Genomic DNA, 26,064 nt, shown 5'->3' with positions numbered 1-26,064 from the left:
AGTCAGTCCACTAGACTTGGCTGTGCAAGAGGGGTGAAACAGTGCTTTGTTCCAGGAGTGTTCAGTCAGACTCCGAAGGGCTTTTACAGTTCTGTCCCTATTGCATCGTTGCTGTCACCAGTCCTGGTGAGATTTTCTTAGAGTTATTGATGGGAATTGAAGAGTGGTTTCTCCTGTATTATAGCAGGCACCAGCAGAAGGCAGTGAATTAAACCTGCTGTGGCCTGGGAGATGTTTTAGTCTTCCCCCAGCCGTTCTGCAAGCAGTGAATTCACTCCTTGAATAAAAAGACATGTAACAGTGCAGGGATTGCAGAAAATCAGTTGTTAAATAACTGAGCTTCTGTAGCCTGGTGTATGGATTCAGTAGGGGCTGTTCCTTCTTTTTGTAGTGGCCAATACAGCATTTATGGGGGGGGGATAATTGAAACTCTTTCAGTGAATAGAAAATGCAGCTGAGGGTTTTTTGGGCAATGATGCAATTGTGCTGCATTGTCCCAGTAGCATTCACACACTCTCTTCTGCAGTGTGAGCTGGGGGAGTGGCTTTTGCTGTTTATCAGAAACAAATGCATGCACGGGGAACCCACACTGTCACTGAATTTTGGGTGGATTCTCTGTAGCATTCCAGAGGTTGCTTGAACTGGTTGTAAAGGCTTTAATTTTTTTGTTTAAACCAGTATCTGACTTAACTGTGGATACAGCTGGTTCAGAAGGCATGTTATTTAACAGAAAGCCTTTGCAGAACACTTGCTATGTCTTGCAGCTAAGTATTAGGCATTGTACCTCTTAAAACAGTGCTTGCCTTTGCTCTGTGCAAGGAGGGACTGGAGGGATGACTCTAGACCTCTGCCCTGGATGTGTCCTGACCAGGAGGCAGTGATACTGTTTTTTTGTGAGCTAAATCTCAGAGTTCCCCCACTCTTAATCACTAGCTGTGAAAACTGCCCCCATCTCCAGCCTGAGCATCCTGTATTTCCCAGCTAAGCTAGCAAATTTACCCAGGTCCTGATCTGCTCCATTGAATCCACTGCTCTGTCTCTTCTCCTTGGGCTTCAGACAGAAGCAGAGCATACGTAGCAGAGCGGTAAGGCACTGCAGCATGTTTGGGGAGTGCGTTCTGCATGCAAGATCAACCCAGAATATTTCTCCAGGGGGATGCTCTCATTTCGGAGCAGGCATGAAACTCAGAGAAGCTACAAGAGAGACCGGTCAGCTCCATGCACTTGCTGCCCAGGAGTGACTTGGGAGTGTAGCATGACACAGCATTTGCTGTGCTTTCAGCTACAGCTATTTATACATCACTTTTCGGTGTTATTTTATCTCCTCTAGGAGATTCTGTACTTGATAAAATAATCTGGCTTAAGTTTATTAAATTTGCTACAGTTCCTAGACCTAGATGGGTATTTTGGCTTTGGCAGCGCTGTACCTCTGGGTCCAAACATGGCTGAATGTGAGGGAATTTCATCGTTAAGGTACGTCTGGATTCAGTCCCCTAAAGCCATTTGACCTGCAGACTGGACTTGCATTGTGTCTTAATGTGTGAACCAAAACTGGCACGCTAGGGATTTAAGGATAATAGGCTAATATCTTTCCTCTCTCCTAGGAGAGAAAATTGCAGCAATTGTGAAATGTTACTGTCTGTGTTGGGGGGAAGGGACTCCGGTGAGGGTGGTAGTGGAGGCTGTGGGTGAAAGAAAGGGAAAGAAGAGTGGGCTGTATTACACTAACCATCCTGTGTCAACCTCCTACGTTCGGGTGTCGCATGGCTGACATCCTATCAAAGAGCTCTGGCTGTGTCCAGAATTTTAAGCAGCTTTATAAATAGTGTTGCTCAAACTGCCTGTGTGTGCAGAGACTGTGAACGACTGGGGTAGACCAAAATATTATTGGTTTAATTTTGAACCAGTCCAAAAACTGAAGCAGTAAAGAGTAGAAACCTGAAGTGTAGAAACGCCTATGGGTTATCTTCCTCTGCAATGCGAAGCATGTATCGGGGGGGGGGGGGGGGGGTCTGTTAGGCAGCATTGCTGGAGATTGCAGGCCGTGAGACTTGCAAAGTATGAATATATGAATCTTGTTAAGACATCTTAAACCATTCTTTCTCTCCTACTTGCCTGCCGTCTTAAAGCTGCTTGCAGGTTATGCTGTCTCTGAATAATTGTGAACAATTAGAAGCTAATTTAAATGGCTGGTTTGTATTCACAGCAGCAGCATATGAGCTAACCAGCTGGAAAGCAGACACAGTGATTTTCTGTTGATATGTCTCCCTCTTGTTGTTCCCTGGCAGTTTTTGCAAGGTGGATTTTTGCTGCGGGCTAATGAGCAGTTTCTCCTGCACACTGATGGCAGGGGGAGAGGGGATGCTTCATTCCCTACCACAGAGTTACCACCAACCTAGCAGAGTCGAGTTTTGGCTCAGCAAAAGAGCTCCAGGCGCGGAGCAAAGGAACTATTTTTCATGGATACACTCTTCATTACTACTCCCGAAGACGTAGAAAGGTGTGGTGTCACTTACTGTGCCTCAGGAGTGAATTGGTCAGCAACAGCCACACAGATTTCCTCGCAACATCCTTTTTATCCTCTGGAAAGGCAGATGGAGGTTTGAGCAGCCCCACTCTTTCCTCCAGACCTGGCAGTGTGCCCCAAATGCCACTGAGTGGTGAGTGACTAATGCCTACACTGCTGATGCTGTCCAGATGGTAACCCCAGCGCAGCCCAGCAAGAAGGTAGAAAACCTGTTGCATAACTGCCATCTCCCTCCCAAGGCAACAATTTGAGGAATCTTTTAGCTTCAGGTAGATGAAAGAGCTGCTGGACAGACTCTTTGCACACAAGGAGGAGCACAGCTTGATTGGCAAGCTAAAACAGGGGGCTGTTGGGAATCCCGGGAATCGAGACCAGTGGCTGAAATGGGCTACTGTCTCCCTGTCACCCTGGTTGGTGTTAGCATCTGGGTGAGCTTCTCCTTAGGGGAGTCTCTTCTAGCAGTTAAATGCATCTCACTTAGACCTTGCTAGATACTGCCAAAAAGATCAGCACAACCATTGCCTTCACCCTGGATGGTTAGGTATTCACCAAGTTTTCACAGCCATCCCCTTAGATCCTGTTTGAACTGGGCATCTCTTGACAAGCTGGGCTTGGGTGTCTGCTCCTCACGGCTGTTTTCTTCTTGGTGGGGATTGCTAGCTCTGACCTGTGTTTCAGATGAGGCTTTACTTGAGGGAGTGTTGAGACAGCCTGTCTGTGAGAAGTGTTGGCTGATGTAGAGGCAAAATGTTGTCTTACTTTCCTGCTTACTGCTTCCAACCAGCTTCCGCTGTGTCTTTAACTGCAGTCTCATGTGGGTTTTTTCAGGTAACAGTGCCATCTGGTGCTAGAGCACTGCTCTTTATCAAGCTTTTCTCAAATTCTTAGGCAGAGGTAGCAGGACAGTATTCCTTTTAATCAGCCATCTTACTATAAGAAAATGGGAGGAGGGGTGTCCTGTAATAATCTGTGCTGCTGGGACGTTGCACCTGGAGGAGATCCTTCAGGCCTCTCTTGTCTTTTCTTTTAAGCAGCTGATTTTCCCAGAACTGCTATACTCAAAAGACTGGGTACTTGAAGCAAGAAGTATAAACTCTTAGGAGGGGGATCGTATCTTTTCCTATAAACTGCTGCTCAGAAGAAAAGTTCCATGTTTAGATTAAATCCTGCAACTGGGGACATGTTGAAAGATTCCCCATAGGACTAAGTGGCTTACTGCTAGACTTACGAGTCAGTAAATCTTCTCTTACAAGATCTTTCCATATTTTATAGTCAGTGATGTATTTTTAAACTTTAGCCCTCTGTAACTTTATGCTAAGTATCATTATCATGTTCATTCTGTCTGAATTACTTTTCAGGTCTCCTCTAAGGTTTTGTAAACCTTTTTGGCACACAGGGTTCGCTTTGCATTCCCAGATGGAGAGACCTGGTTTTTGATTGATGTGAGTTTATGGGGTGTAAGCCTGTTTGAACATATAATTCGGCAGCACTTGATGACAAGGTTGAGCAAAGTCAGACTTTTTGGTAACTTTTCCCAATTGCACTGAAGATCGTTCTTGCCTGTCGTGTCTAGAAAGCTCAGTAGGCTGTTGAGGTCCTGTTCCTCCAAGCCAGAGCTGGTGCTTTAGGTACCAGGTTGTCTTTGCTGCTTTACCCCTTCTTGAGGCATCTAACCCAGGCTCCCATGCGAGTGGGTTCCCTGTTGCCTCATCCCTTTTGTGATGAGTGGTGGTGCTCAACTTTTACACACATGAGATACAAATGTGAAACTGAGGATGCTGAAAAGCTGGAAGTTGATGTTGCTGGCTATAAGTGGGATTCACCTTCCAAGCGAAGGGGAGAGCAAGTTGGGTTTGTGCAGCTTTTCTTGTTGTAATTCCAGGACCCGACCCTCCCCAACCGCATTGCTGCCTCTGCTGGGAAATGCTCGCAAACCTTCTTTTCCCTTAAATAATAACCCAGTAACCTTCCTGTTGTCTTGTCTTTCTTCCCTTGAATTATTGCCTTGTACTTTGTCTTTGTTTTTAGATTGGTGTGTTCACCAGGCCAGGGAATCTGTCTTGCAGTGTTTTCCAAAATGTCATGTGAATTTGCAGAGCTACAGAAGTGATTTGTTGCCAGTATAATAAATAATGCTTGACAGTCTTGGACAAGGGAAATCCAAGTAAAAGATTTACTTCTGCTAAGCAAAAGATTTATGTTAAAGCCAGATTCCTCTGCTCCAAAGCACAGCATTTACCCACATTATAATTAAACTGAAATTTTGTTGTATCTGATGATTTGTTCAGACTTCTTATCCAAATTCCACTTCTTGGAAAAGGGAAGTAGAGCCTTTCAGTGTCTTTCTGCCAGAAGGCTCCAAGGTGGTATTTGTTGGGAGAGGGGGAAGATGCTGCAGCATATGGCTGTGAGTGAAGGGCCAGAACTGTGCTGCAGGAGGAGTTTTGTACCTACAGAGGATGGAAAGATACTCTGCCATCAAAGAACTTCACTACCCAAAAATAATGGGGAGGGAAATGAAAAACCCAACAGGTAGGGTGATTAGAAATGTAGACAGGGACAAGTAGCTACAAGTCCATTGCAGGTAGGTGTGTAGATAGTGGAAGCTCAGGGAGCTTCAGCCCAAAGTTGCAAGGAACTCGGCTGAGTGGCACAACTTCAGGTTTCTGTGTCTCCATAATATGTCATAAAGACAAATTAAAGAGCAGTTGGTTTATCTTACAAGAGCTGCAGGTCCCTGGGGAGGCTTGCTCTGTTGGGAGATAAGAACTAATGACACAGCTGGATTTTGAAGCTGCCTGTGTAACAAGCCTTCCTGCACTGCTAGCAGTGTTGAAAGGGAACAGTGATGTGGAGCCAATGATTTGATTCTCATTTTTCAGATTGCCTGATCTCCTGTGGGTGTTGCAAAGGCTTCCCTCCTCTGCTGCCTTCCATGCAGTCACCAGCTGGGTGTTTTCTAAATGACTGTAGGAGATCGCAGGTTCTGTCTGTCTCTGGCAGTCCACTAAACAATTGGTGTGTAATTTGATAAAAATTCATGTTCCCCTAGTACACGGGTTTTAAAGCTGTTGTAGACATTCAACCGGTGACAGGCAAGTTTATTTTAGAGCAGTGCGTGATGGCCTGGGGCTGGAAGCTGCTGTGTTTATCCCTACCAGTGATGGGATCTTCATGTGCTAAATTAGGAAATCTTACTTTAGGTCATGCGTTTTCTTTGTTTTCTGAAAAAGTGTTATATCCACACTGTACAAATAAATCCACAGTAGTTTGCTGGTAACAGGCACTACTTGGGGTAGGCTTAGCGGTGAATCTTTTGTGCTGCTAGTTGTGAATGTGCTGAGTGTTGGATGATTGGCAGATTCAGATCTGCTAGTTGCACGAACAAAAGAATTGTAATACGTTATGAGTTGACTGCCTGCAGGTAGTGCTGCATGCGATGCAAAGCTGTCTTGATTTCATCTTAGCTTCTGCAAAATCCTTTAAAGCATTTATTTCAGTTTTGGGGGGTATTTTAGCACTTCCCTGCCTGTTCTGTTCTTCCTGCAGCTGAAGTTAATCGTCAACCTGACCTTTTGCAGAAAGGTGTTTTGCGCTGCCCAGAACAGCCTCGTGAACAGGCTTTTGGACTCTTTTGCACTAAATACAGGGAAAAAAAATCCTGCTCACTGTCCTTCCCCTGCTTTGACCAATCCAGATGGGAACTACATGTGCCTGAATCACTTACGGTTGTTGTGAGTTTGTTCAGCATGGCCTGTATTAAACTATTTCTTAAGATTCTGGTGCAATTCCCAAGTAACTTTGAATATCCTTTTGTAATTCTTTGAGTGCTTTGAGATGACAAGTGATACCATGATATTATGAAAATGCAAAATGATGTTAAAAAGCAAAATGGCTAAAAATCTAAATGCGTCTAAAGGCATTAGTTATGTGGGAGAGCAGTGATCAACCCTGTTCTGTAGTAGGGTTTGGGGAGCCACATACCACTCTGACATCTGCTACTTGATCAGGCAGAAGCCTGGACCTTGTCCCGGAAGGACATAGTTCTTTAAGTAATGTGGGAGTCTCCACAACCTCCTGTCTCAACAGATAACTGAACTTTTTGTCTGGAAGAGCCACAGACTACATGTGCTTCCCATGTAGGAGTAGCCAGGAGCTGTCACAGGCAGAATTTCTGTGCCAATTAGTGCTGAAGATTTATTCTTGTAGTTTTGCAGCTGCATCTCTCAAGGGTTGTTTTTAAAACCCTCTATATTGTCTAGCTCATTGTTGAGCTTTTCTGGGTAGTAGAATTTTTGTTCTCAGGAGTCTTAAGTTTCTAGTAGTCTTTCTTCTGCCTCATTCTCCCATCTTTCCTCCCCATAAAACCCAGTGTGGTTGGAAACCTCCAGTTGTTCGCAGTGAAGCAACCTGTGCCACTTCAAATGTTGCAGTATGAACCAAATCTGAGCTTCTGAGGGATTCTCTGCTCTTGCTGCTTTATCCCCTCTCCTCCTGCATTTTAGATAGCTCATGTGCAGTGCGATATGATCAATATAACAGAAGTCTTACAAGGGAAGTGAACTTAATGTGGAACATATTTTCCTGAGAGTAGTATGTGATGCCACTAGTAATGTGTTGATACTGAAATTATATTAAAAATATCTTGGCTTCAGATCTTCTGGGTCTTTGAATTTCTGAACCTTTGTCATCTAACTCTGTGTCTCCATGCTATATTTGGACAGCTGACTTGCTATTTTAGACACCTCATTTGGGTTTATATAAAAACAGCTTGTGTTGGGATGATTGCTACACTGTTTTAGCTGAAGTAAATTTGGGTGTGTAATCAAACCTTAGAATTAAAAAATAAAAATAAAAAATTGGGGGATGCTGAGTTAGGCTTTCTGCTGCCAAGCTAGCTGTGCTCCATCCTGTCCTGCCTCCATGGGCACCCATCCCACACCACCCCTGCACCAAGGCTGCTGCTGAGCTGCTCCACGTTACAGCTGGCCATAGCATCAGTTGGCATCATTTTGTTTTCTAGTAGTGCCCAGGACTAGAGCTGGTGGTGTACCAGGAGCTGCTTCGTGTAGGAAGGAAGTTTCCCCTTAACCTCCAGTAAGAGAAGAGGACCTAATAGCTTTCAGGGTTAGAAGTGGCATGGAAATACACTACACCATCACCTGCTTCATGTGGACTTCAGGTGCTGAGAGGCCAGGACATTTGAAAGACCTGACAAGCCTGTCTGTCAGCTGAATAAAGCAAGATTATATCTTTTCACAGAATTGGGCACTTTGATTTAGCTTTAATTGATTATGGAGCATCCTCTGAGTGTATTCTGGGGTTTGGAGAGCTCTGCAGTGCCTTGTTCCCTGTTGCTGCAGTAGACTGCTTTCCCTATGGTTTGCTCTTAACCTGAGCATACAAGTTTCCATGACAACTTCTAAGCTAACATGTAGGTGCTGTCCCTTCAAAACAAAAAAAAACTAACGTGAGGATTGTAGGACACTGGCAGTTGGAGCTCGTGACCTGAAGGGATGTCCCAGGGAGGGGATTAATTTTTAGCTCCAGAACAGCTTCAGCCAGTTGACTTGCTGGGAGCACTCTCTAGCGCAGTTTAAAAAACCCTTGATATGTGTGAGACTAAAATCCTAACTGTTAAACTTGGACAGAAATCAGACATCTAGTTCATCTCTCCTCCATCATGACATTTGTCCATTAGCACAGAAGAGACAAGTGTGACATGTTTTCTGTGCATAATACCTTGACTTGACTGAAAAAAGGACACCGTAAAATGGTAATACATCCAAAAGGCATTACTTATTATTTTTCCCCTCACACTTTCTTAGTCCCCCTGACAGAACTCACCATCCCTATTACAAGACAGGCTTTATAAAATTGCAAGTAATTTTTTCTTCTTTGTTTGCAAATGTAGGAGGAGAGCCTGGGAACAGTGGTTTAAATGAGATCAGTTACACAAGATGTATGAGAAAAGTTCTGGGACATGTGAGATGGAGAAGTAGCCCAGAATGAATAGCGGTAGCAGGTCTGTGCAGGTCAAAGCCTGGCTTCCCTGCCCTCGTGGTGGTGACCACTGCTAGCAGAGTCCTTGCTTAATTCAAATGGTAGAAGCAACTTCCATAATCACTTCTGACTCTTAGTTGAATGTCAACATCTCAACCATCATATAGCAGTTCAGGTAAATGTAGAGTTTCATCTCCAGCATTGTGCTTTCCTCCTTTTTTTTTGTGGTGCCTTGTATTCCCATTTTTATAAGCAGTTACCAAGGGAGGGTGGGTGTGTGCTGCTTTTTCTCCTCCATCCTTATGTGCTTATTCCCAGAGCTCTTGTTTTGGAGGGTAAAATCTGGAATGTGTCTGGAATAGAAACTGATGTTCTCACCACAGTGATTGTGTTGGAGGTAGAGGCTGTGGGATCACACTAGCACCCCGAGCAAATTTTATTCTTTATTGGTCAGACATTGCAGTTATGAGATAGCACTGACTTGATAATGGTTTAAGTTGGTATTGGCAAGCTTTATACTGGATCAGGTGTCATCGTCCATAGCCAGGGTGCACTCTCTACTGCCCAGTAGCTGAGCAGAAATGCAGTTATAAAACCATGGCTGGTCCAGGTGAAAGGTGTGCTCCCAAGTCTGTGTCACGGTGTTGAAGATTAAGGGACTGTGATCTGAAGTTCAGCCTTAGGTAATGATGAATCATAGTGACAAGGTCTCCTGGCCTTCCTGGTGTCCAAGCATGGGTTGAACCTGCAAGAGCCATTGAGTAGTCGGTTCCTCTGAAAGCTGGTAAGGGAGCCTGTGCAAAAGGTGCATGCTGGTGTATTTGAGACTGCATGTAGATGCATTCACCCTTTAAAGGTGTGGTTCCCTTCTGCATTTAAACTTTTCTTCTTGGGTTGTTTGGAGGCGGGGACAGTTTGTTCATAATTATTTCCTGTGACAACACTGTTCACTCGGAGTGAAATGCAGCAGTAGCAAAACCAAATGCTGCCATTTGTAGGCAGAATTACCTTCTTTTATTTCTCCTAAAGTAAGATATCAAGACTCCTGCCCCATGCAGAAAAGAGACTGTATGGGAAAAGGAAAGGAAGAGATGTGCTGGCAGTAAGGGTGTATGTATTGTCTTTCCCCTTTGCTGCATAAAACATTGTGGGGGGAATGACACTGGTAGTTCTAGCCAGTGTTAGAGGTGGTTTTGTCCATGTTGGGTACTGATGATGTTACAAGCAAACCTGAGCAGCTAATCAGTGGATTTAAGCTCTGCTTTTACATATGCAGATAGTGACCAGGGTTTTATGCCTCTACTGAGTACTTCCAGTACCGGTTCTGTTTGGATACACACCAACCAGGGCTAGTTGTCCCTATATCAATCTCTAACTCCTCTATTATTTGTCACTAAACTTCCGAAGTGATTGCTGCTTATTTACCTGCCACAATACTTGGCACTGGTGGCTAGTTCAAATCATCAAAGTAGATTGCTCTGATTTTGATCTCTTGTCAGAAGGTAGCTGTTGGAGAGGAAAATTGGACCCATGTCTCCCATTTGCTTTATGGAGTTGAGAGGTTAAACCCGGAGAGTTACAGTGTGAGTTTAGCCCACCCCTGCCCAAGGCTGCTTACAGCTAGCTGCTGAATTGTTTGCTAAAGTGAGGATCCAGTTTACTGTCACAGACATATCTCCCAACCTCTGCAGTTAATTTAAACAAACAAACAAAAAAACCACACAAACAAAAACAAACCACAAAGATTTTGCTTCAAATGACAACTTTGTGATAAGAAATTAGACAGATGGTTTCAAGCAATAAACTACCAAGGCTTAAGGAGTAGCTCAGCAGCTAGGCAGAAATGTATGTCCTTCTTTCCTAGTCTGCCCAGTTTCAGGTAAGAGCTGTGATGGTCACCTTATTTCATTTTGAGGTGACTCAGCTGAGAAGGGGAGCATGCTCCTGTTGGTGCTTGTTCTCTATGCAAAAATGAAAATTTCTGTACCCCTCCTGCTTTGGTATGAGAGCATCATCAGACCTGGTGAAGTATCAGCTGTTCTCCAGATTGCAGCTGGTGCCTTTTGACTAGTAGGTCTGCTGTGGAGCTCAGGCATTGATTCAGCGCTGAGCACCAAGAGAGCATCTGAATAGTGGAGGAAACAAATGGGCACCAGAGCGATTCTGCCACTTCTTGCAGTTAGTGCACTAACCAATGTGCCTGACTCCTGGTGCATGTCCCTTTTTGCCTGGGTTAAATGTGTGCAATGAGTGTTGCTGGTTTGCCTTATTTAACGCACATAAATGTGAATTTATTTTTTTAAAAAGGCAACATAAAACATGCCTTGTGTTTGAGCCCAGCTTGGCATATGGGACTGCAGGACTAGCTGAGAGCACCTGCGGAACTGGTATTTCTCATTCTTGGGACTATTATCAAGGTGCATAGCTAGAACATAAAACTAGTCATGTTAATACTGACTTTCATAGAGGTGTGAAGAATATGGTGGTGATTCGTGTTAAAAATACGGTGACTTTGTTGGTGTTTGCCATGTACATAAAGGAGATCTATCATGGTTTTATGGTTAAAAGGGTTTGGAGGTTTTTTTCCTCAGTGACTGTTATGCAAGTGGAATATTACTGGCGGGACCCCTGTCAGAAGACCCCAGCAACACCAGATTGCGCAGGTGAAAAATGATTGGCAGAACCCCTGTCAGGAGCCCCAGCAACACCAGAAAGCCCGGGAAAGTTTAAGGGACCCTGCTGCGCATGTGAAGATGGGACTATAAAAGGGAGTGAGGCAGCACCACCTGGTGCTCGTTGGTGCGGAGCAGAAGGCCCCCCCCTGCCCCCCCAGTGTGCCGAACTTTTTTTACTTGTTCTTATTGCAAATAAATTTATAAAAGATATTTGCGGCTCTGCCTCTGCATTTATAACAGAGGTAAATATAGCAACTGAGCTGTAAGTACCTATTTTAAAAGTGCTTCTCCAATATTGAGTTCCCTCACTGCTGAGTGAGGGGGTTGACCTTCGGCTGATGATCACATCGCTCTGGGTATAACAGATGAGAGGAGGAATGACTGAACTGTCATGTGTTCATCAACAGCCATTCTGGCTTCCCCTGGTTGGGTTTCTTCTGGGTTTTGACAGTCTTTTGTGTGATGACAGACCTGCTAAGTATTTATTGTTGATGCTGGCGTTCTGCCTACTACTTGGCTTGCTATCCTAGCAACTGAGGCAGGTGGGTCTGGCACATGAAGCTGAAAATAGTTGTGCTGCCTTTAAAAATCAAGAGATCTGAAAGTAGGTTAAATGTAGTTCCCCCCTGCAGAGAAAGTTTTATGCCTGCCTTTGGGAAGAATTTGTGTGATCACATCCTTCAGGAAGGATCACAGAATGGGAAAGCTACTCGTTTACAACTTTTACAATTTACCAGAGTTGACTAACACACAAATATTGCTGTGCCAGGTAGCATTGGATCATCTCGTCAGTATGGGTTCTCCAGATACAGTTTAATACAGAACAGAGTGGTATGGCTCAATGTTACGTTGAAACATAATGCATTAATTTAAACATCACGTGTCAGATTAAATTGCCTTAATGCATGTTGAAATGAAAGTATCATTATGCAGTTGGAGCTCTGCAGCAAGAGAACTCTAGTTAAAATACCCAAACTGCTGCTCACGTGTGAGTGCTTACTGGAATGTGAATGTTGCTGCCTGGTTCTGGATGTTAAGAGGCTATCTATACAGTACTTATTTTAACAAATAATTTTAGAAAGCTGTATAAAAATTGATGTGTGTCTATATACCCTGGTGGGATGTGGGAGGCAATGAAAACACTTCCACAGTCTGGAAATGGGCTGTGGGAGGCTTCAGGTTTCCCACTCCAGTGGAGTTCTGACTCCAGAAGTTGGGTCTAAAAGCCTAGCTGGCTGCCTCTCTTCCTCTCTTACTGAAACACTCAGTCAAGAAGGCAATAAATACTCAGGTACTTTAGTTTGATTCCGGATCCTGTCCTTGGATTATAGATTTATGTCTAATTTAGTAAAGCAGGCTGTAAGCCAGGGTGTGGGTTAGGATGAAATGCTGACAAAGCACAGTGGATTTCGGGCTGGGGATCAACAAGGAGAAGCAAGGAATGCAGCAGTAGTGGAGAGGCAGATTCTGAAAGTGAGATGTGAAAGAGGTTCTGTCCCTGATACTGCGTTCACATGGTGCTTCCCAAAATGTGTGGTGTGTAATTAGTGTATTTGCAGGGCTCAGAATGATGTACCAATGCAAATATGTTCCTGACCACTGAAATGCAGATGAGGCTTCTCCCTGTTCAGCAGAAGGAATTCTTAACTGAGTTACTGTGAGGCTGAGCAAGCCTGAAATTGGAGCTCAGTCTTGTGGCTTCCCTGTTAGTATGCGTAGGACATTATCCCTTGTGTAGCATTTTAGTATTAGTGTATTGGATGGCAACTGTGTTCTGCAGTTTTGAACTTGTTGATAACACTTAATGAAACAGCCTGCCAGTAGTCTTGAGATCACCAAAGTAGCTTGATGGACTGCTTTTGGGAGGACATCACTGGGTTAACTGACCAGTAATCGCTGGAGATTCATAAGTGATACCTTCCCTTACCAGTAATGACTCCTGGTGGCCACAGCTCTGTGTGAACTAATGTAGACTATGTAATGCTGGTCCAGAATGTAGAATATGTAATGCATCTTTTGTTGCCAGCACTAGCGAGTCAGCAAGTGCTTTAGAAGGAGCTGGAGTATGAGCAGTGCTTTGACTTCATCCATGCTGCTCTTGATGTTTTATGTTACCTGCATGGACCTCAGGGCTACTAAGTGCAGTGACAGCCATTTCTTTTCTTTTTTTTTTCCTAAGGCAAGTGTTTGCTGCAGTGAATTTGACACCAATTTCCCTGCCAGCTACGACTTCTCGCTGTACAGTACCTTGCTTAAAATGTTCCAGGCCAAACAGGATTTCCACAGATCATTGGGTGAAAAGCATGCAGGATGAGACACAGAACTGTGGTGTGCTGTGCTGCTTCCTGTGTATTCTGTCTTCTCTAGTACATACACTAGATGTGGGTAGGAAATGATGCATGATGCAGACAGAGAAAGAAGGACACTTGAAGTGATGAATGAGTTAGAATGTCTGCACCCTTTTTGATGTGTCTTCTGACTTAGGACAGTCATGGACAGATTGCCTAGTTGCTGTGTTTCAGATCTGTCAGCTGGATTTTGAGAACGTGCCGAGGGGGTTAACTGTGTATGGAAGTGCTCAGCATCTTCTGCTGAAAACCTTCTCAGTCTGGGGGATTGGGATGCTGTGCATTTGTTTTTGTCATGTTATTTCTGACTAAGTATCATTTGGGGTCACTAAATTCAGTGTCTCTCTTTCCCCCCTTAGCTGAAGCTTGAAGATCGTTCTGTGGTCCCTCGAGATGTGGTCAGACATATGAGCTCCAGCGTAAGTGCTTTTTTCTTTGTCCTTTTTGATTGTGATACTGCTGCATGGATTTCTAAATCTTGCCAAATTGCCTGAATGGAACCGAACAGTAATGCTTTGAGCATGTTCTATTTTTAGTGTGTTTGATAGACCTAGCTGCATCTTTTGAAAATGAAATGCTGATCAGGCTGCCTCTCTACTGTTGCATATCTGCAAAGGTCTCCTGAGCAAGCAAGCCTGATAATGTCAGATAATGAGACAAGAAGCTTGTCTGTCCTGCCATCCTTTAAGTTTTAAACCAATCCATTCTGAGATGTGAGGAGTGTGGACCTGCTCTCTCAGACCTAACAGGGAGGCTGGAGTGGAGGCAGATCACATTACTGCTGTGTGCCTTTTGGTGTGCTGTGGTAGAGAATTTGGAGGAAATATTTTCAGGGAGACCTCTCAATCCACAGTGAGCGCCATCTTGTCCAATTTCTCCCAGAAATACAGCAAATCCTAACACTGGTGAAGCATCTGACACAGGTTGACAAAAAGCAAGTGGGTTCTTCAGCCTGTAATCATTGCATCTACTCTTTCTGGATTATTTTAAGTCCTAGTCATTTTGTTCTGGTTGTACAGCATTTGTGCTTATCAGAGATGTGTGGATTTGGTTTTTGTATAGGAAATAGCGGGAATGTTGTTCAGTATCAATTATCAGATGAGATGTGGTCTCTTTAGAATCTTAGCTAGGTTGGCAATTTCTTGTTGCTCACACCTAACCTATAACCCCGAGCCATATGGCCTGCCATGTGCATGCCTGTATCTTCTCTTGACTCCCTTCCAGCAGTGTGGCTACCAAGGTTGTGATGAAGCAGGCAGCTGGCCACCAACTGCTCCAGTTGCACCACATGGTGTGCAGCCTGGTGCAGGGATGGGGAAGGCCATTCTCTGGCCTAGGTGGTTTGTTTTTTTAAATAAAGCCTTTTTTGTCAATTAAAAAAAAAAAATCCCTTTCTCATATTTTCACAGAATGTTCCAAAGAGAAGGGAGGGAAAACTTGAAGGGTAATTTGAAAAATGCTGAAACAAAATATTTCCTTAAGAAACTTAATCATTGTTTGAAATGGAAATTTGGAGTCAACATATCTTACTAAAATTGTAGCTTTATGAAAGTACTTCAATCCAAAACAATGAACAGCTAGCAAATTGAAATATCAGCTGTTCATGCTGTTGTACCTGGCACAGCTGGACTCTGTAGTATATCCTTCTCTCTTAGAGGGATACTTTGAGTCCTGCCTCTCAACTGTTGTCCAATGCTTCTTAAAGTCATTTTAAGCTTTCAGGACAGCAAGTTGTTCTCCTCTTGGCAAACATGAATGTGCTGCCTTTGTTAGCAATTTCCATACTCATCTGAGCAGAAATTGGCTTCTCTGGCTTGCTGCATGTGTATTGGTAGATATGTTACCCAGCAGTTGTTTTGCACACTCATTTATTGTCTGTTTGCATGTTTGAACACTGGATTTTTCTTAACCATTTGTACTAGTGGCTGATAACTTCATTTTTTAAATTGATGGAATGGTGAGTGTGTAACTCAATTTCTTCTCTCTATTCAAAAACATAGAAATTCCGAAGATGACTTATACTTTACCTTACCCTCAAGTATGTTTTAAATGTCAATGGTAAATGAAACAAACCCCTTCTATCCCAAAGAAAACCTTCACTTGTTAATCAGATATATTCTGAAAATTACAAGAGCATTTAAAATAGAAAATCTGCAAGTGTCAGCCTGCCAAATTCAGGATGTGGGATGGTTGCCCTGCACCAGTTGGCCTGGCAAATGCACAATGTGGAACTTATTCTGTATTCACCACACTCTCTTAGGGCTTGTTTTTAACCTTGAGCGGGAAGGACTTGAAATCCTCTGTTCCTCAAGAGAAGAGAGCTGACTCAAATTCATGTGCTTCTCATAGAGTATGGGGAAAGACTGCTTCAGGGGGTAATGCATAAAATGAGATCATTTTCTCTGAATGCAGTTGGGCCTGTAAATCTAATCCAGCTGGATGAGAAGTGGTGAAAGTGGCAGAGTTCATTTTTCCAGGTGATATGCTAATTTGGGGGAAAGATTAGAAGTAGGTCTGTAATCTGTCAGACGCCTGGATTTTGTTGCTTCAGAGGGTGCTGGGCTATGCTGTCCCTTTTAAATAGAGGAATAAGAGGGTGGTGTAAAGATCTCCTTGTTAGAAAAGTGTTGAGGGAAAGAGTAGAAGGATGGGAGGTAGAAGATAGAGGGTTGAAGCCTATGCTTGCTGAGCTGCTGTTGTCTCAGGTGGGAGTTTGGTCTGCCTTAAAGCCTTGTCTCTGATGGGGAAGGGAGAGAGTCACTTCTCTATCATTTCACTGCTTAAATATTCAGTATCTCCAGTGTGGTGCATTCTGTCAGGGTACCAGAAGAAGCAGGAAGAAAAAGTCTAGGGAGTGCAGTTAATCCTGGTGTGAGTGGGGCTTGAACCCATCAACTCTTCTAACAAAGATCAGTCACTTCCCTCTTCCACTTCTGTTGTTGGGGTTGATGGGAACTGATTTTTCTAAGAGAGCTGTGAAATGCCAGCTCATTTCATTTGGCCCCTCCTTTACTGGAAGCATCTAATGAACAGGACGGGACAGCTGTATTGGAGCAGGCTGGTGGGGAGCTGGGCTCTGGCTGTAGACCTGCCCTGGAAGACGAGACAAGTTGGCGACTTCTCGCTCCAGGACTGCATTGCTGAGCACTGCTATAATCTCATGGAGTGATTCAGCAGAACCCCTCAGCCTGCAAATCTGCCTCCCCTGTTGCAGGCTAATGTTTCATGTGACAGTGAAATAAATAAACTCATAATAAACAAAGGTTCAGTGGCAGGTGAGGGAGGAGAGCTGTTACTCAACAGCCCTGTAAGCTTCTGGGGCAGCTCACAACATTGATCTCTGCTTTCTTGACCACAGACAGTGCTCTGTGCTCACTCAGGCGTTTTGCAACTGGAAGGAGAAGCTAGCTGAACTAAACCTGGTGCTCTTGCCCGTGACTAATAGCACCCAACTGTTAGATGGGAGGCAGGCTTGTAGGGTGGTGCAGGCACCTTCTCCAGGGGGAAACTGTCACTCCAATAATGGGCAGAGGGTGTTGGTGTATGTCAGTTGCCCCGGTTCTGGTTTTATTACTTGTTATTCTTTCACCATCAATAAAAGAGGGGGTTTAGGCCTAGAGACAAGATAATCCACAGAAACTGCAGGTGTTGGTTTGTATTATGTCTCAGCTGCTGTTGTGTTGGCTACTGATAAAGGAAAAATTAATTCTGAAATGCTCAGTGTAGTGCAAGGAATTTGTTTCTTGAAGTTTTTTCTGGTTCTGACTGCGAAGCAATCTAAAACAGAGGGCCTGAACTGCAGAGCCTGGGCAGGGGATGGACTGGGCATATTTAATTTAGCTTAATCTGTAGGAAAAGCAGGGGAGGTGGCTGTGCTTTTACCTGCAGAAGCAGTGGGTTTGGGCAGGTGCCACTTCTGAGCAGGCCTCGTTCATCCTATAGCTTGAATCATGCTGGCAGCAGCAGTTGTGAATCTGCTGTAGTTCTGGCAAACCCTGTTCAGGTAAGAGTTACGGTACAGCTGGGCTCTTTCTTGGCAGCCTGTGCAGGCTGCAAGCTATGTTAGGCTTTGCTGTCTGTCATGATGGAGCTATAGCTGGGAAAGGCTCCCTTTGCTTCCCAGGCTTTCTAGAAAGAAATGGAGTGATATGTGGAGCAGCTGGAGGGAATGAGCCCCTACTGCTTCAGGCTCTGCCAGCCTGGCTCTCCCAGCCCTCCTGGCCATGTTGGCACAGTTATGAGTGGGGCAGGACCCATTCTCCTCCCCACCACCTCCTTGGGAGCCAGGGGGACTGTGGAGCAAAGGGTTTGTGTGTGATGTGAGGAAGAGGACTTGCAGCAGGCAGGTGGAAGGCAAGCCAGCCAAATGGGCTGAGCAATCTGTCCAGGAATTATCCTGGACTGCGGGTGTCTGTAGGGTGTCTTTGCTCTAACTACCTGTCCCCAGGATGAGACGGGGTGAGTTGAGCACCAGCAAACTCCTGAACTCCCAGAAGGGCTGCCCAGGGCTCCAAGTGAAAGCCTTAAATAAATATTTAATGTGGTCGAAAGAACAGCATGTTTATAAGTGGACTGAGCAAACAAATCCGCTTCTTGCAGGCTATAAGCCCTTCGAGTGTTACATTCAAGTCCTGTTGGAGCAGAGACCTTGATGTTTGAGATAAGAACAGCTTCAGAAGTTGCTGATACCAGGGCATTTGTCATGCTGGCCCTCAGTCAGCTTTTATAATGGACTTGTGGTCTTTAATAAATAAGAGTATCGATTGTCCCAGCTGTCAGGAGGCCAGGGCAGCTGCTGCATTTGACAGTGTTTGGGTTAGCAGCCCTTCCTTGCCGGCCTCCACCATATGTGTGAGCAACGTGCATATTGTGTGCTCCCTGCCAAACTATCCCCAGAAGGCTCTTGACAGCATGCATTATTTTCTTGGGGACAAAAAAGATTAAAAAAAAAATTAAAAATTAAAACTTTGCTAAAAAGTAAGGGAGAGAATGACAACCATCTCGTAATTGGACCAACTGAAAATTGTCTTGCTTGAAACCTTGAAATCTGACTAAAGGTGCCAGATTTTTTTTTAGTATGGCAGCAAGTGAAGACCATTTATACTGTCCTGCATAATCAAGCTTTACGTGAGAAGTTAGATAGCTTTAAAGAATTTCCCTTGTTCTGGGATTGATAATCTACTCCTGCCTTTGCTGACTCAGGGCAGTACCTGCAGGATGGTCCTATGGAGTTGGAGATCTGCTTGGTTGAGTAGACCAAGGAGCCAGGCAGATTTTAAAACAAGTAAATACTAAACACCTGACATAGTGTGGTTTTATTTGGTCAGATGCAGGAGTCTCTGGGCTGTTGCTTTAGCAGCCACTGCAAATTTTAACTGGGAAGAAAACACTACAGGTCTTTAATAATGATCTCACCTTCTGAGTTGTCTTAGGGTCATGCGAAATGCCCCTTCAGAACAAGGGTCTGAAGGATAAGAGGGAGTTTAGTCTTGAAAGTTTACTCATCTCTGCACTTCTGATTTGTACACAGAGCATATATGTGTGTATGTAGTACCTTCCCTAGGTGATAAACCCTTTCTCTTTTGCATTTTCAGGACAGCCAGTGTGGAACTGTAATTGATGTCAACATAGAGTGTGCTGTGAAGCTGGTAGGAACCAACTGCATCCTCTACCCTGTCAACAGCAAAGACCTGCAACATATCTGGGTGAGAACGCAGCCAAAATACACATGGGAGCCAGGGCTTGGTGGTTTGGAGGCATGCTGCTGTACTTCAAGTAACGCATGCATATCATACTGTGCAAGATGCATCTGCAGTTTGGTTTTATTTTAAACTTACTGCAAGCATCCTCCCTGGAAGAAGATGATACAGCATCGCCTCATCTCCCCATCTGTTCTGTGTTTCTGATCACATTGCTGAGACCAAATTGACTTTGAAGGGCTAAGTTGACATTAAATTGTGTGAGAACTTCTTCACTGAGATGGGCTGGTATGGCAACCTGACTGGGGCAGCCTCATGGCAGTGGCACAGAGCTTTTGAGCTGCAATATCGTTAGTGTTTAAATAGGCTATAAAAATGCTGAGGTGAGTCAGGCACCTTTCTGTTGAGCTGGAATGGTCTGAAACATACCTGGTTCTCCCTCTTGAGTGGGTGTGTGATTTCCAGAGATGAGACGGGATAGGATTTTATCATTCTTTTTCCTCTGAGGAAAAAAAATAATTTGAGAGTGAAGAGCAGTGTGTCACAACCCTTCTAAAGAAACAGCCTGTGGAAAGGCAACAGATACAAGTTTCTCTGGGATGGAAAATTAGTCTCAGTGATAAAAAATTGTTAATATTAACCGAAGGCAAGTGTGAGTATGCCTCTACTTTGCAGAGCACCTCTTGAATGGAACAGGACACTTGACTTAAGTTTAAGATCTGAGGAAAAAAATCCCGGAGAAAGGCTGAGCTGTTTAACTGGAGAACCCAGGCTGTGCTGACTGTCAAGCAAACTCTTCTGTGTACATTAATTCCAGTTTAGTGAGATCTGCAGTTGCTGTCATAAGTCCCTTTGAGATCCCTATCTAGTCTGCATTGTGTGAGGACTGACTCGATGGCTCCAGGTACAATATTGGTAAGGTTTTGTTTCCTGTTTTCTTCATAGCCTTTCATGTATGGTGACTACATAGCCTATGACTGCTGGCTGGGCAAGGTCTATGATTTGAAGAACCAGGTCATCCTCAAGCTTTCCAATGGAGCCAGGTACTTTTCTTTCTGTTGAAGACTGTCCCCTTGACTTTCACAATCCTGATCTATTTTAGAACTAGAAACAGACTGGGCTTCATTCACATACTGACAAGTTATCTGCTTGTGTTATCTTCAGATGTAGAGTAAGAATACATCTTTCTCTGAAAACATTGAGATTCATTATCACCCTCTGGAAAAGCTGTAGTCTGAAAGGTGACAATTTTTTTTCAATCCCAGCAGATCAGTGCTCCAGAACTCAAGCACATTGGTCTTTGAACAGTGCTTCTCCTCTGGAAAAGTAGCTGTTTAAGGTGGATGTCTATTCCAGACCTGTTCTCAGTAGGAGGGTGTAACTTCACTGAGATGTAGGGAGGATTCTTACCTTAAAAAAAGGTCTGTGAAAGTGTAGGAACTTGCAGGCTAGTGTTTTTTATTAAAGATGAAAAAGCAGCCCAAGACTGAACAGCTTTGCCTTTTTCACTGTTATTTGTAACTGTATTAGGAATGTTTTTTTAATGAAGACATAATCCAAAGTCATATCTCTAGAGAGATTTAGCTAGAGATATTGAAAGAAATACCTGGTTAACTTATTTCTGCAAAGCCAGCAGCAGGATCTGAATTCTGTTCCTTGTGCATGTCGGACAGTTACTTGTGAGCTAAACCCTTATGAATTCACTACATTCACTCTGTTACTGAGGCCTGTCTTGTCCAGCAAACTTTTTTTATTGATGCAAGGGAAGGAAGGAACCAGTGGAGGGCCAAGAGGCTTATGGGCCTGGCAGCTGGGGAACAACCCATCTGTCTTGTAAATTGAGTGTTGACATTGATGTTTCAAAAAAACCCTACAATCTTGCAGCCAGCTCTGAATCTGAGAAGCAAGTAATGCAAAAGCTATAACAGATGATTGGTGGATGTGTCTGATTTTGATTGTTTTAGTGTTCGGTTAGCCCAGGCTGGAAGGCTTACGCATATGTTAAACTGGGAGTGAAAAATAGCTACACTTCTCTATCTGTATCGCCTGCAGTTACTGGTGCAATTTAAAACCTTGCTTGGTATCTGTTACCAGCTCATGCATAGCTATGTAAAATGAGGGAACTGTTTTCAAAATCTCTTCCTAATGAATCATTTGAAATCCCACCAGAACTCACTCTGGAAATGAAGTTATTACTGAAGCAAGTATATCCAGATTGCCTTTAGGTTCTAGCATCGGTGTGAATAACAAATGGGATCTTTGCAGCAGACAAATCTTTGCAGAACCCTGCATATTACTTTTACATGCTGAATGGAACCTTTAGATATGAGGCAGTGCTTTTATAGCTTGTCTATAACCAGTTTTGCTCTGGACCATAAAGGCTCAGTGATATGCCCAGGAGTGTATGGACAGACCCACTCAGGCAGTGTCAGTTAATTTGGTGCTGTTTGCTTTTGAGGTGGATGGCTCTGGAAATGCAACCGTGCCTCTTGTCTGTTTTCCAGGTGTTCTATGAGCACAGAAGATGGAGCCAAGCTGTATGACGTTTGTCCTCACGTCAGTGACTCGGTGAGCTTCTGGTTCTCATGAGAGTCTTTTTGATCAAGTTCATTTTGTAAGCTTTTTGTGTGGGAGGGAGAGGCAAAACTATAGGCACTTATTAATCCTAAAAATTAAACGATGCATCACAGCTGAAAAACACTTCATAGATCTTCACTTGAAGTAAGTGTAACAAGATGTAGCTTAAAGGTAACATTAGTAATGAGCAGGTTTTGAGGAGGTATTACAATTAGTATATCCAACTGCTTTCTTTGCAGACAACTTGCATAACATGCAGTCAGATGGCTGATGTCAAGGCAATTCACTGTCTGCTCATGATATCTGTACATGCTTGAAAAGGCTCTTACTCCATTTAATGCTTTCAAAATTGTTCCCCTCTGGAAAAGGGCATATTGTTTAAAAGGTGTTCTGCACGTTTCCAGATGACGTAAAATACTCTCTCTTGTTATTATAGTCCATCACACTCTCTGAATGGAGACCTGCCACCATACTGGCATTTTCCAAATCATGTGGTGGGGAAGGTTTTGCTAGCTTTTGGGTAAAACAGGGTTCCCTGGGTGATAATGGGATCTAACCTCTCCCCTTCGAAAGCTGACGATAGCTTGCTTGTTCTTCCAAACAGCATCCGTGGGGCCTTGCTGCACTCCTGGCAGCGGTAGTGGGAGCTGACCAAGAATGGCATGTAATTCTTAGGAACTAGCAATGCAGTCAGCCCTTACCTTTCCCAGCCTTCAAAGCAAAGGTCCCTTTGATCTCAAACCACACTTCTGTTAAAATTTGATGCCTGTTTCTTGAAGAGTAAATGGAATATCAGTTTAATTAGGATGTGCTGCTGTGGTTGTTCTGTTCTGTACAGGAGTGTTCTGTTGCTAGATATTCTCCAGTATCTTAGTCTCTGCTACTTTGGGTTGTGCAGTATGTTTTCTGCTTGTTAAATGGATGTTGTAGCAGCATCCAGCTTCTGGTTACCCAATTTTGAGATACTTTTGGTTTGAGTCAGGCTGCCTTTAAAGTGTACCTAGTCCTCTGGAGAGCGTGGTTTGGTCCGAAACATGAGTTATCTCCAGTGTTACTCTTGATCCTGTACTCGGAATTGCTGTGTGTTAGATACTTACCTGACTTAGATCTTGTAGTGCTGTTCTTACTTTTCCTGACAAATTACAAGACTTGATACAGTTTTGTGCTCAGTATTTTATCTACTCCAAGCTGCTCTGTCCGCCCCCACATCCTGAATCTTCAGTTCATCAAGTCACTCTAAATATCAGTGGGAAAGAACTCTAGAGAGCAATTGTTGTTTACAGTCCTGTTTTGTTTTCAGAGAACTGTCATATTAACTAATTCAGCTAAGACAGGAATAATAATTACAAATGTAATTTGCTGAACAGAGGAGTGAAGGCAGGCATCCTCTGACTGAAACCTGTAAGTGCTTGAATTGGAGCATGGAAAAGGGATGGGTGTCCTTGCCCAGGACTCAGCCCACCTTGGCTACCCTGTTACTGAGAACATTTGTGTGGAAATATGCATCTTTTGTTTCTTGCAAGTACCTTTGCTTCTCCTTCACTGAGTCATAGTCCCGTTCGGATGTGTGTCAGAGCAGGTTGCTATAGGAACTGCTGGGATGACTTCAGGAAAGGAATGAGCTTTAGGAGGTGGGCAACTTGCAGGCTTTACCTTTATGGTTAATCTTACTGATCATGAATGAGAGAAGAGAAATGCTGGAATCTTAAATCTTAGGAGTCCTTTATGCTGTTTTTTTCACCTCCCCCCCTTTCCCCCACAGGGTCTCTTCTTTGATGATTCATATGGCTTTTATCCTGGGCAAGTCCTCATTGGGCCTTCTAAAGTCTTCTCCAGTGTGCAGTGGCTCTCTGGTGTGAAGCCTGTTCTGAGTACAAAGAGCAAGTTCAGAGTGGTGGTGGAAGAGGTAAGGACTGACAAGCTGACACATGGCCACCTTCTGCACAGAACGGTCCCTGGCTGGCGTTTTGGAGCAGAGTCAGCTTGCCATGGTAACCTTCCAAGAGCAAATGCACTGTGGCTGTGTTCTTCTGAGGTGACAAATTTCTCATTGTGGACTGACAGGACTTTTGAGCATGGTTTGGCTTTTCCTCCCAAGGGTCCCTGCCGGCACCCTGTAAGGTGATGGCGGGCCAATGCACTTAGAGGCCAGTACTGCTGATCATTAGGGTAGTAGAAGAACCTCTTCTATTGAAACTTAATGTTGTACACTATCCAAAAAAGGGAGAAATGTTGCTCTGTGCTGAAAGAGGGAGCAGCTCCAAGTCCATTAGCATGTCTCTGTGACATTGGACTGCTGATTTGTATGTACTGTAGCTTCCTTCCTAAGCCAGATGTTGTCTGTCTCAAAGTTAAAAACTACAGAAGCCCTCGGTGTTGCCAAGAGCCATGCTATGGGAGCACTGTAGTGATCCTGGATGTGGTGAAATTGCACTTGGCCATCTTAAATGATAAAAGCAGGTTTGCCGCTTTCCTGTGCGTAAATGTTCAGATCCTAGACACTGGTCTAGGAAAGCCTCTGAAAAACTAAATTGCCTTCTCTCTTTTTACATTTTAGGTACAGGTGGTAGAACTAAAGGTTACTTGGATCACTAAAAGCTTCTGTCCTGGAGGTACTGACAGTGTGAGCCCTCCTCCATCAATAATCAGCCAGGAGAACCTGTCAAGGTGAGATCAGTTGAAAACCCCTTTTCACTCCCAGCACCCAGGCCCTGCACAGGCTTTGGGAAACATGCCTACCAGCTGATTAGACACAATGCTGCTGTTTCCAGTGGGCTTTTCTCCATGTTGTATGTCTGTATATTCCAGAGCTTCAAAAATGTGACCAAATAACTTCCAAATTAGTTTAGCAGACACTAGTTACCAGCACAGGGGCTAGCATCCCACCAGTCCTCTCCAAGTACTCTCCAGCTGACATGCACATAGAGGAAAGCGGTGTCTGGCAACAGTTCACTTCATCCCTTGTCCTTCCACTTGTGTCTGCAGCAAGGCTGCATCTTTTCACTGTGTGTCAGTAGGTAGCTGAGGTGTCCTGCTCTGGACCCGGGCTGGTGCTGAGGGAGCAGCTGGTGCCCTCTGCAGGCTGCAGCTGCAAAAATGGGCTGGACAAAACTCAGAAAGAGAAGTCAGATGAGTAATAGCACATTGCAGTGTGATTCCTGCCTGGTGTTCATAAGCTGGAGGAGAGCAGCTCTCAGATGATGGCAAAAAAACCCCAAAACAATGCCAACTTCAAATGTCTCTCGGCAGCTGTCTTTGGGAGGGGGAGCTAGAGGGAGAGGAGTGACTGCTGTCCTAACCAAACCCTTTGTGTCCCCACCCAGTCCCTGGTGAGATTCCCACTCCTCCTTTAGAATTGTGAGCCTGGAAAAGATTTGGTGTGGTGTTAGCTTCTGCCACCCCACGAGAAGTGCCGTTGGCATGAGGTCATGCCAGCCTTGTTTAAGGGCCCAGTCACTGCTAGGGTCTGTTACTGCTTTTGCACTTTGCTCATGGCCATCCTCCTGTTCTGCCAGGGTAAAGCGTCTGGGGTGCTTTGACCATGCCCAAAGGCAGCTTGGGGAAAGGTGCCTCTATGTGTTCCCGGACAAAGTGGAACCTGCAAAAATCACCTGTGAATGCCCCGAGAGGAACTGTGTCCTGGGTGAAGGATCAGTTGCCAAAAAGGTGAGTTGAGGGGTCAAGGGAGACGTTGACCTCTCTAAGCATTTCTGGTTGCTGTGACTTTTAAAGCAGAAACCTTTCTGGTAGTCATGTGGTCTGAAATGTGACTCCTGAAGTGGTGGTTGTAAAGAGTAATGGCTTGTTGTTGCCAGCAGCGAAGTCCCCTTGTACAGCAGTCTGCCTGCACTTGGTGAAGGATGCAGCTAATGCCACGAGAGAACATGAACAGGACCTCGAACACAGAGGTGTCACCTTGCAGGGGTCAAGCTGTGTCAGAGCTGGTGTGGTCTGACAGCCAGGACTGTTAGATACATGTTGTTTTCATTAGCATGACCTCAGGTTTCTTATGGAGCTGAACTGTTCAGTTACATCCTTGCTACAGTGAGACAAGAAAGAAGTCTTTGCTTCCTAGGCCAGATGAGTCATGCTATGGTTTTACCTGCTGTCTGTAGAGCAGTGGTGTTCCTAGAATAACAGGATATCATCAGTGTGGATGGTGACCTCCCTGCATATCTGCATCTGTTGCATAGATTAACTTGTGCAGCCTCTTGTGACCTTCCATAACAAAAAGT

The 26,064-nt window shown here is 44.3% G+C and overlaps 1 protein-coding gene across 2 annotated transcripts in view; it reads left to right on the top strand.

The window, feature by feature from the left end:
- Positions 1–26,064, top strand: part of UBE2O (ubiquitin conjugating enzyme E2 O) — a 66,283-nt gene that overhangs the window by 21,043 nt on the left and 19,176 nt on the right. For both annotated transcript variants that reach the window (XM_074847800.1, XM_074847802.1), the window contains exons 2-8: positions 13,913–13,972; positions 19,148–19,258; positions 20,198–20,295; positions 21,757–21,820; positions 23,592–23,735; positions 24,387–24,496; positions 25,345–25,495. In XM_074847800.1, the coding sequence (XP_074703901.1) occupies positions 13,913–13,972; positions 19,148–19,258; positions 20,198–20,295; positions 21,757–21,820; positions 23,592–23,735; positions 24,387–24,496; positions 25,345–25,495 (738 nt within the window). The remainder of the gene's footprint in view (positions 1–13,912; positions 13,973–19,147; positions 19,259–20,197; positions 20,296–21,756; positions 21,821–23,591; positions 23,736–24,386; positions 24,497–25,344; positions 25,496–26,064) is intronic.

Source organism: Strix aluco, chromosome 21 (assembly GCF_031877795.1).
Source record: "Strix aluco isolate bStrAlu1 chromosome 21, bStrAlu1.hap1, whole genome shotgun sequence".
In the NCBI taxonomy this organism is placed as follows: Eukaryota; Metazoa; Chordata; class Aves; order Strigiformes; family Strigidae; genus Strix; species Strix aluco.
This window is presented reverse-complemented; position numbering and strand designations above follow the sequence as displayed.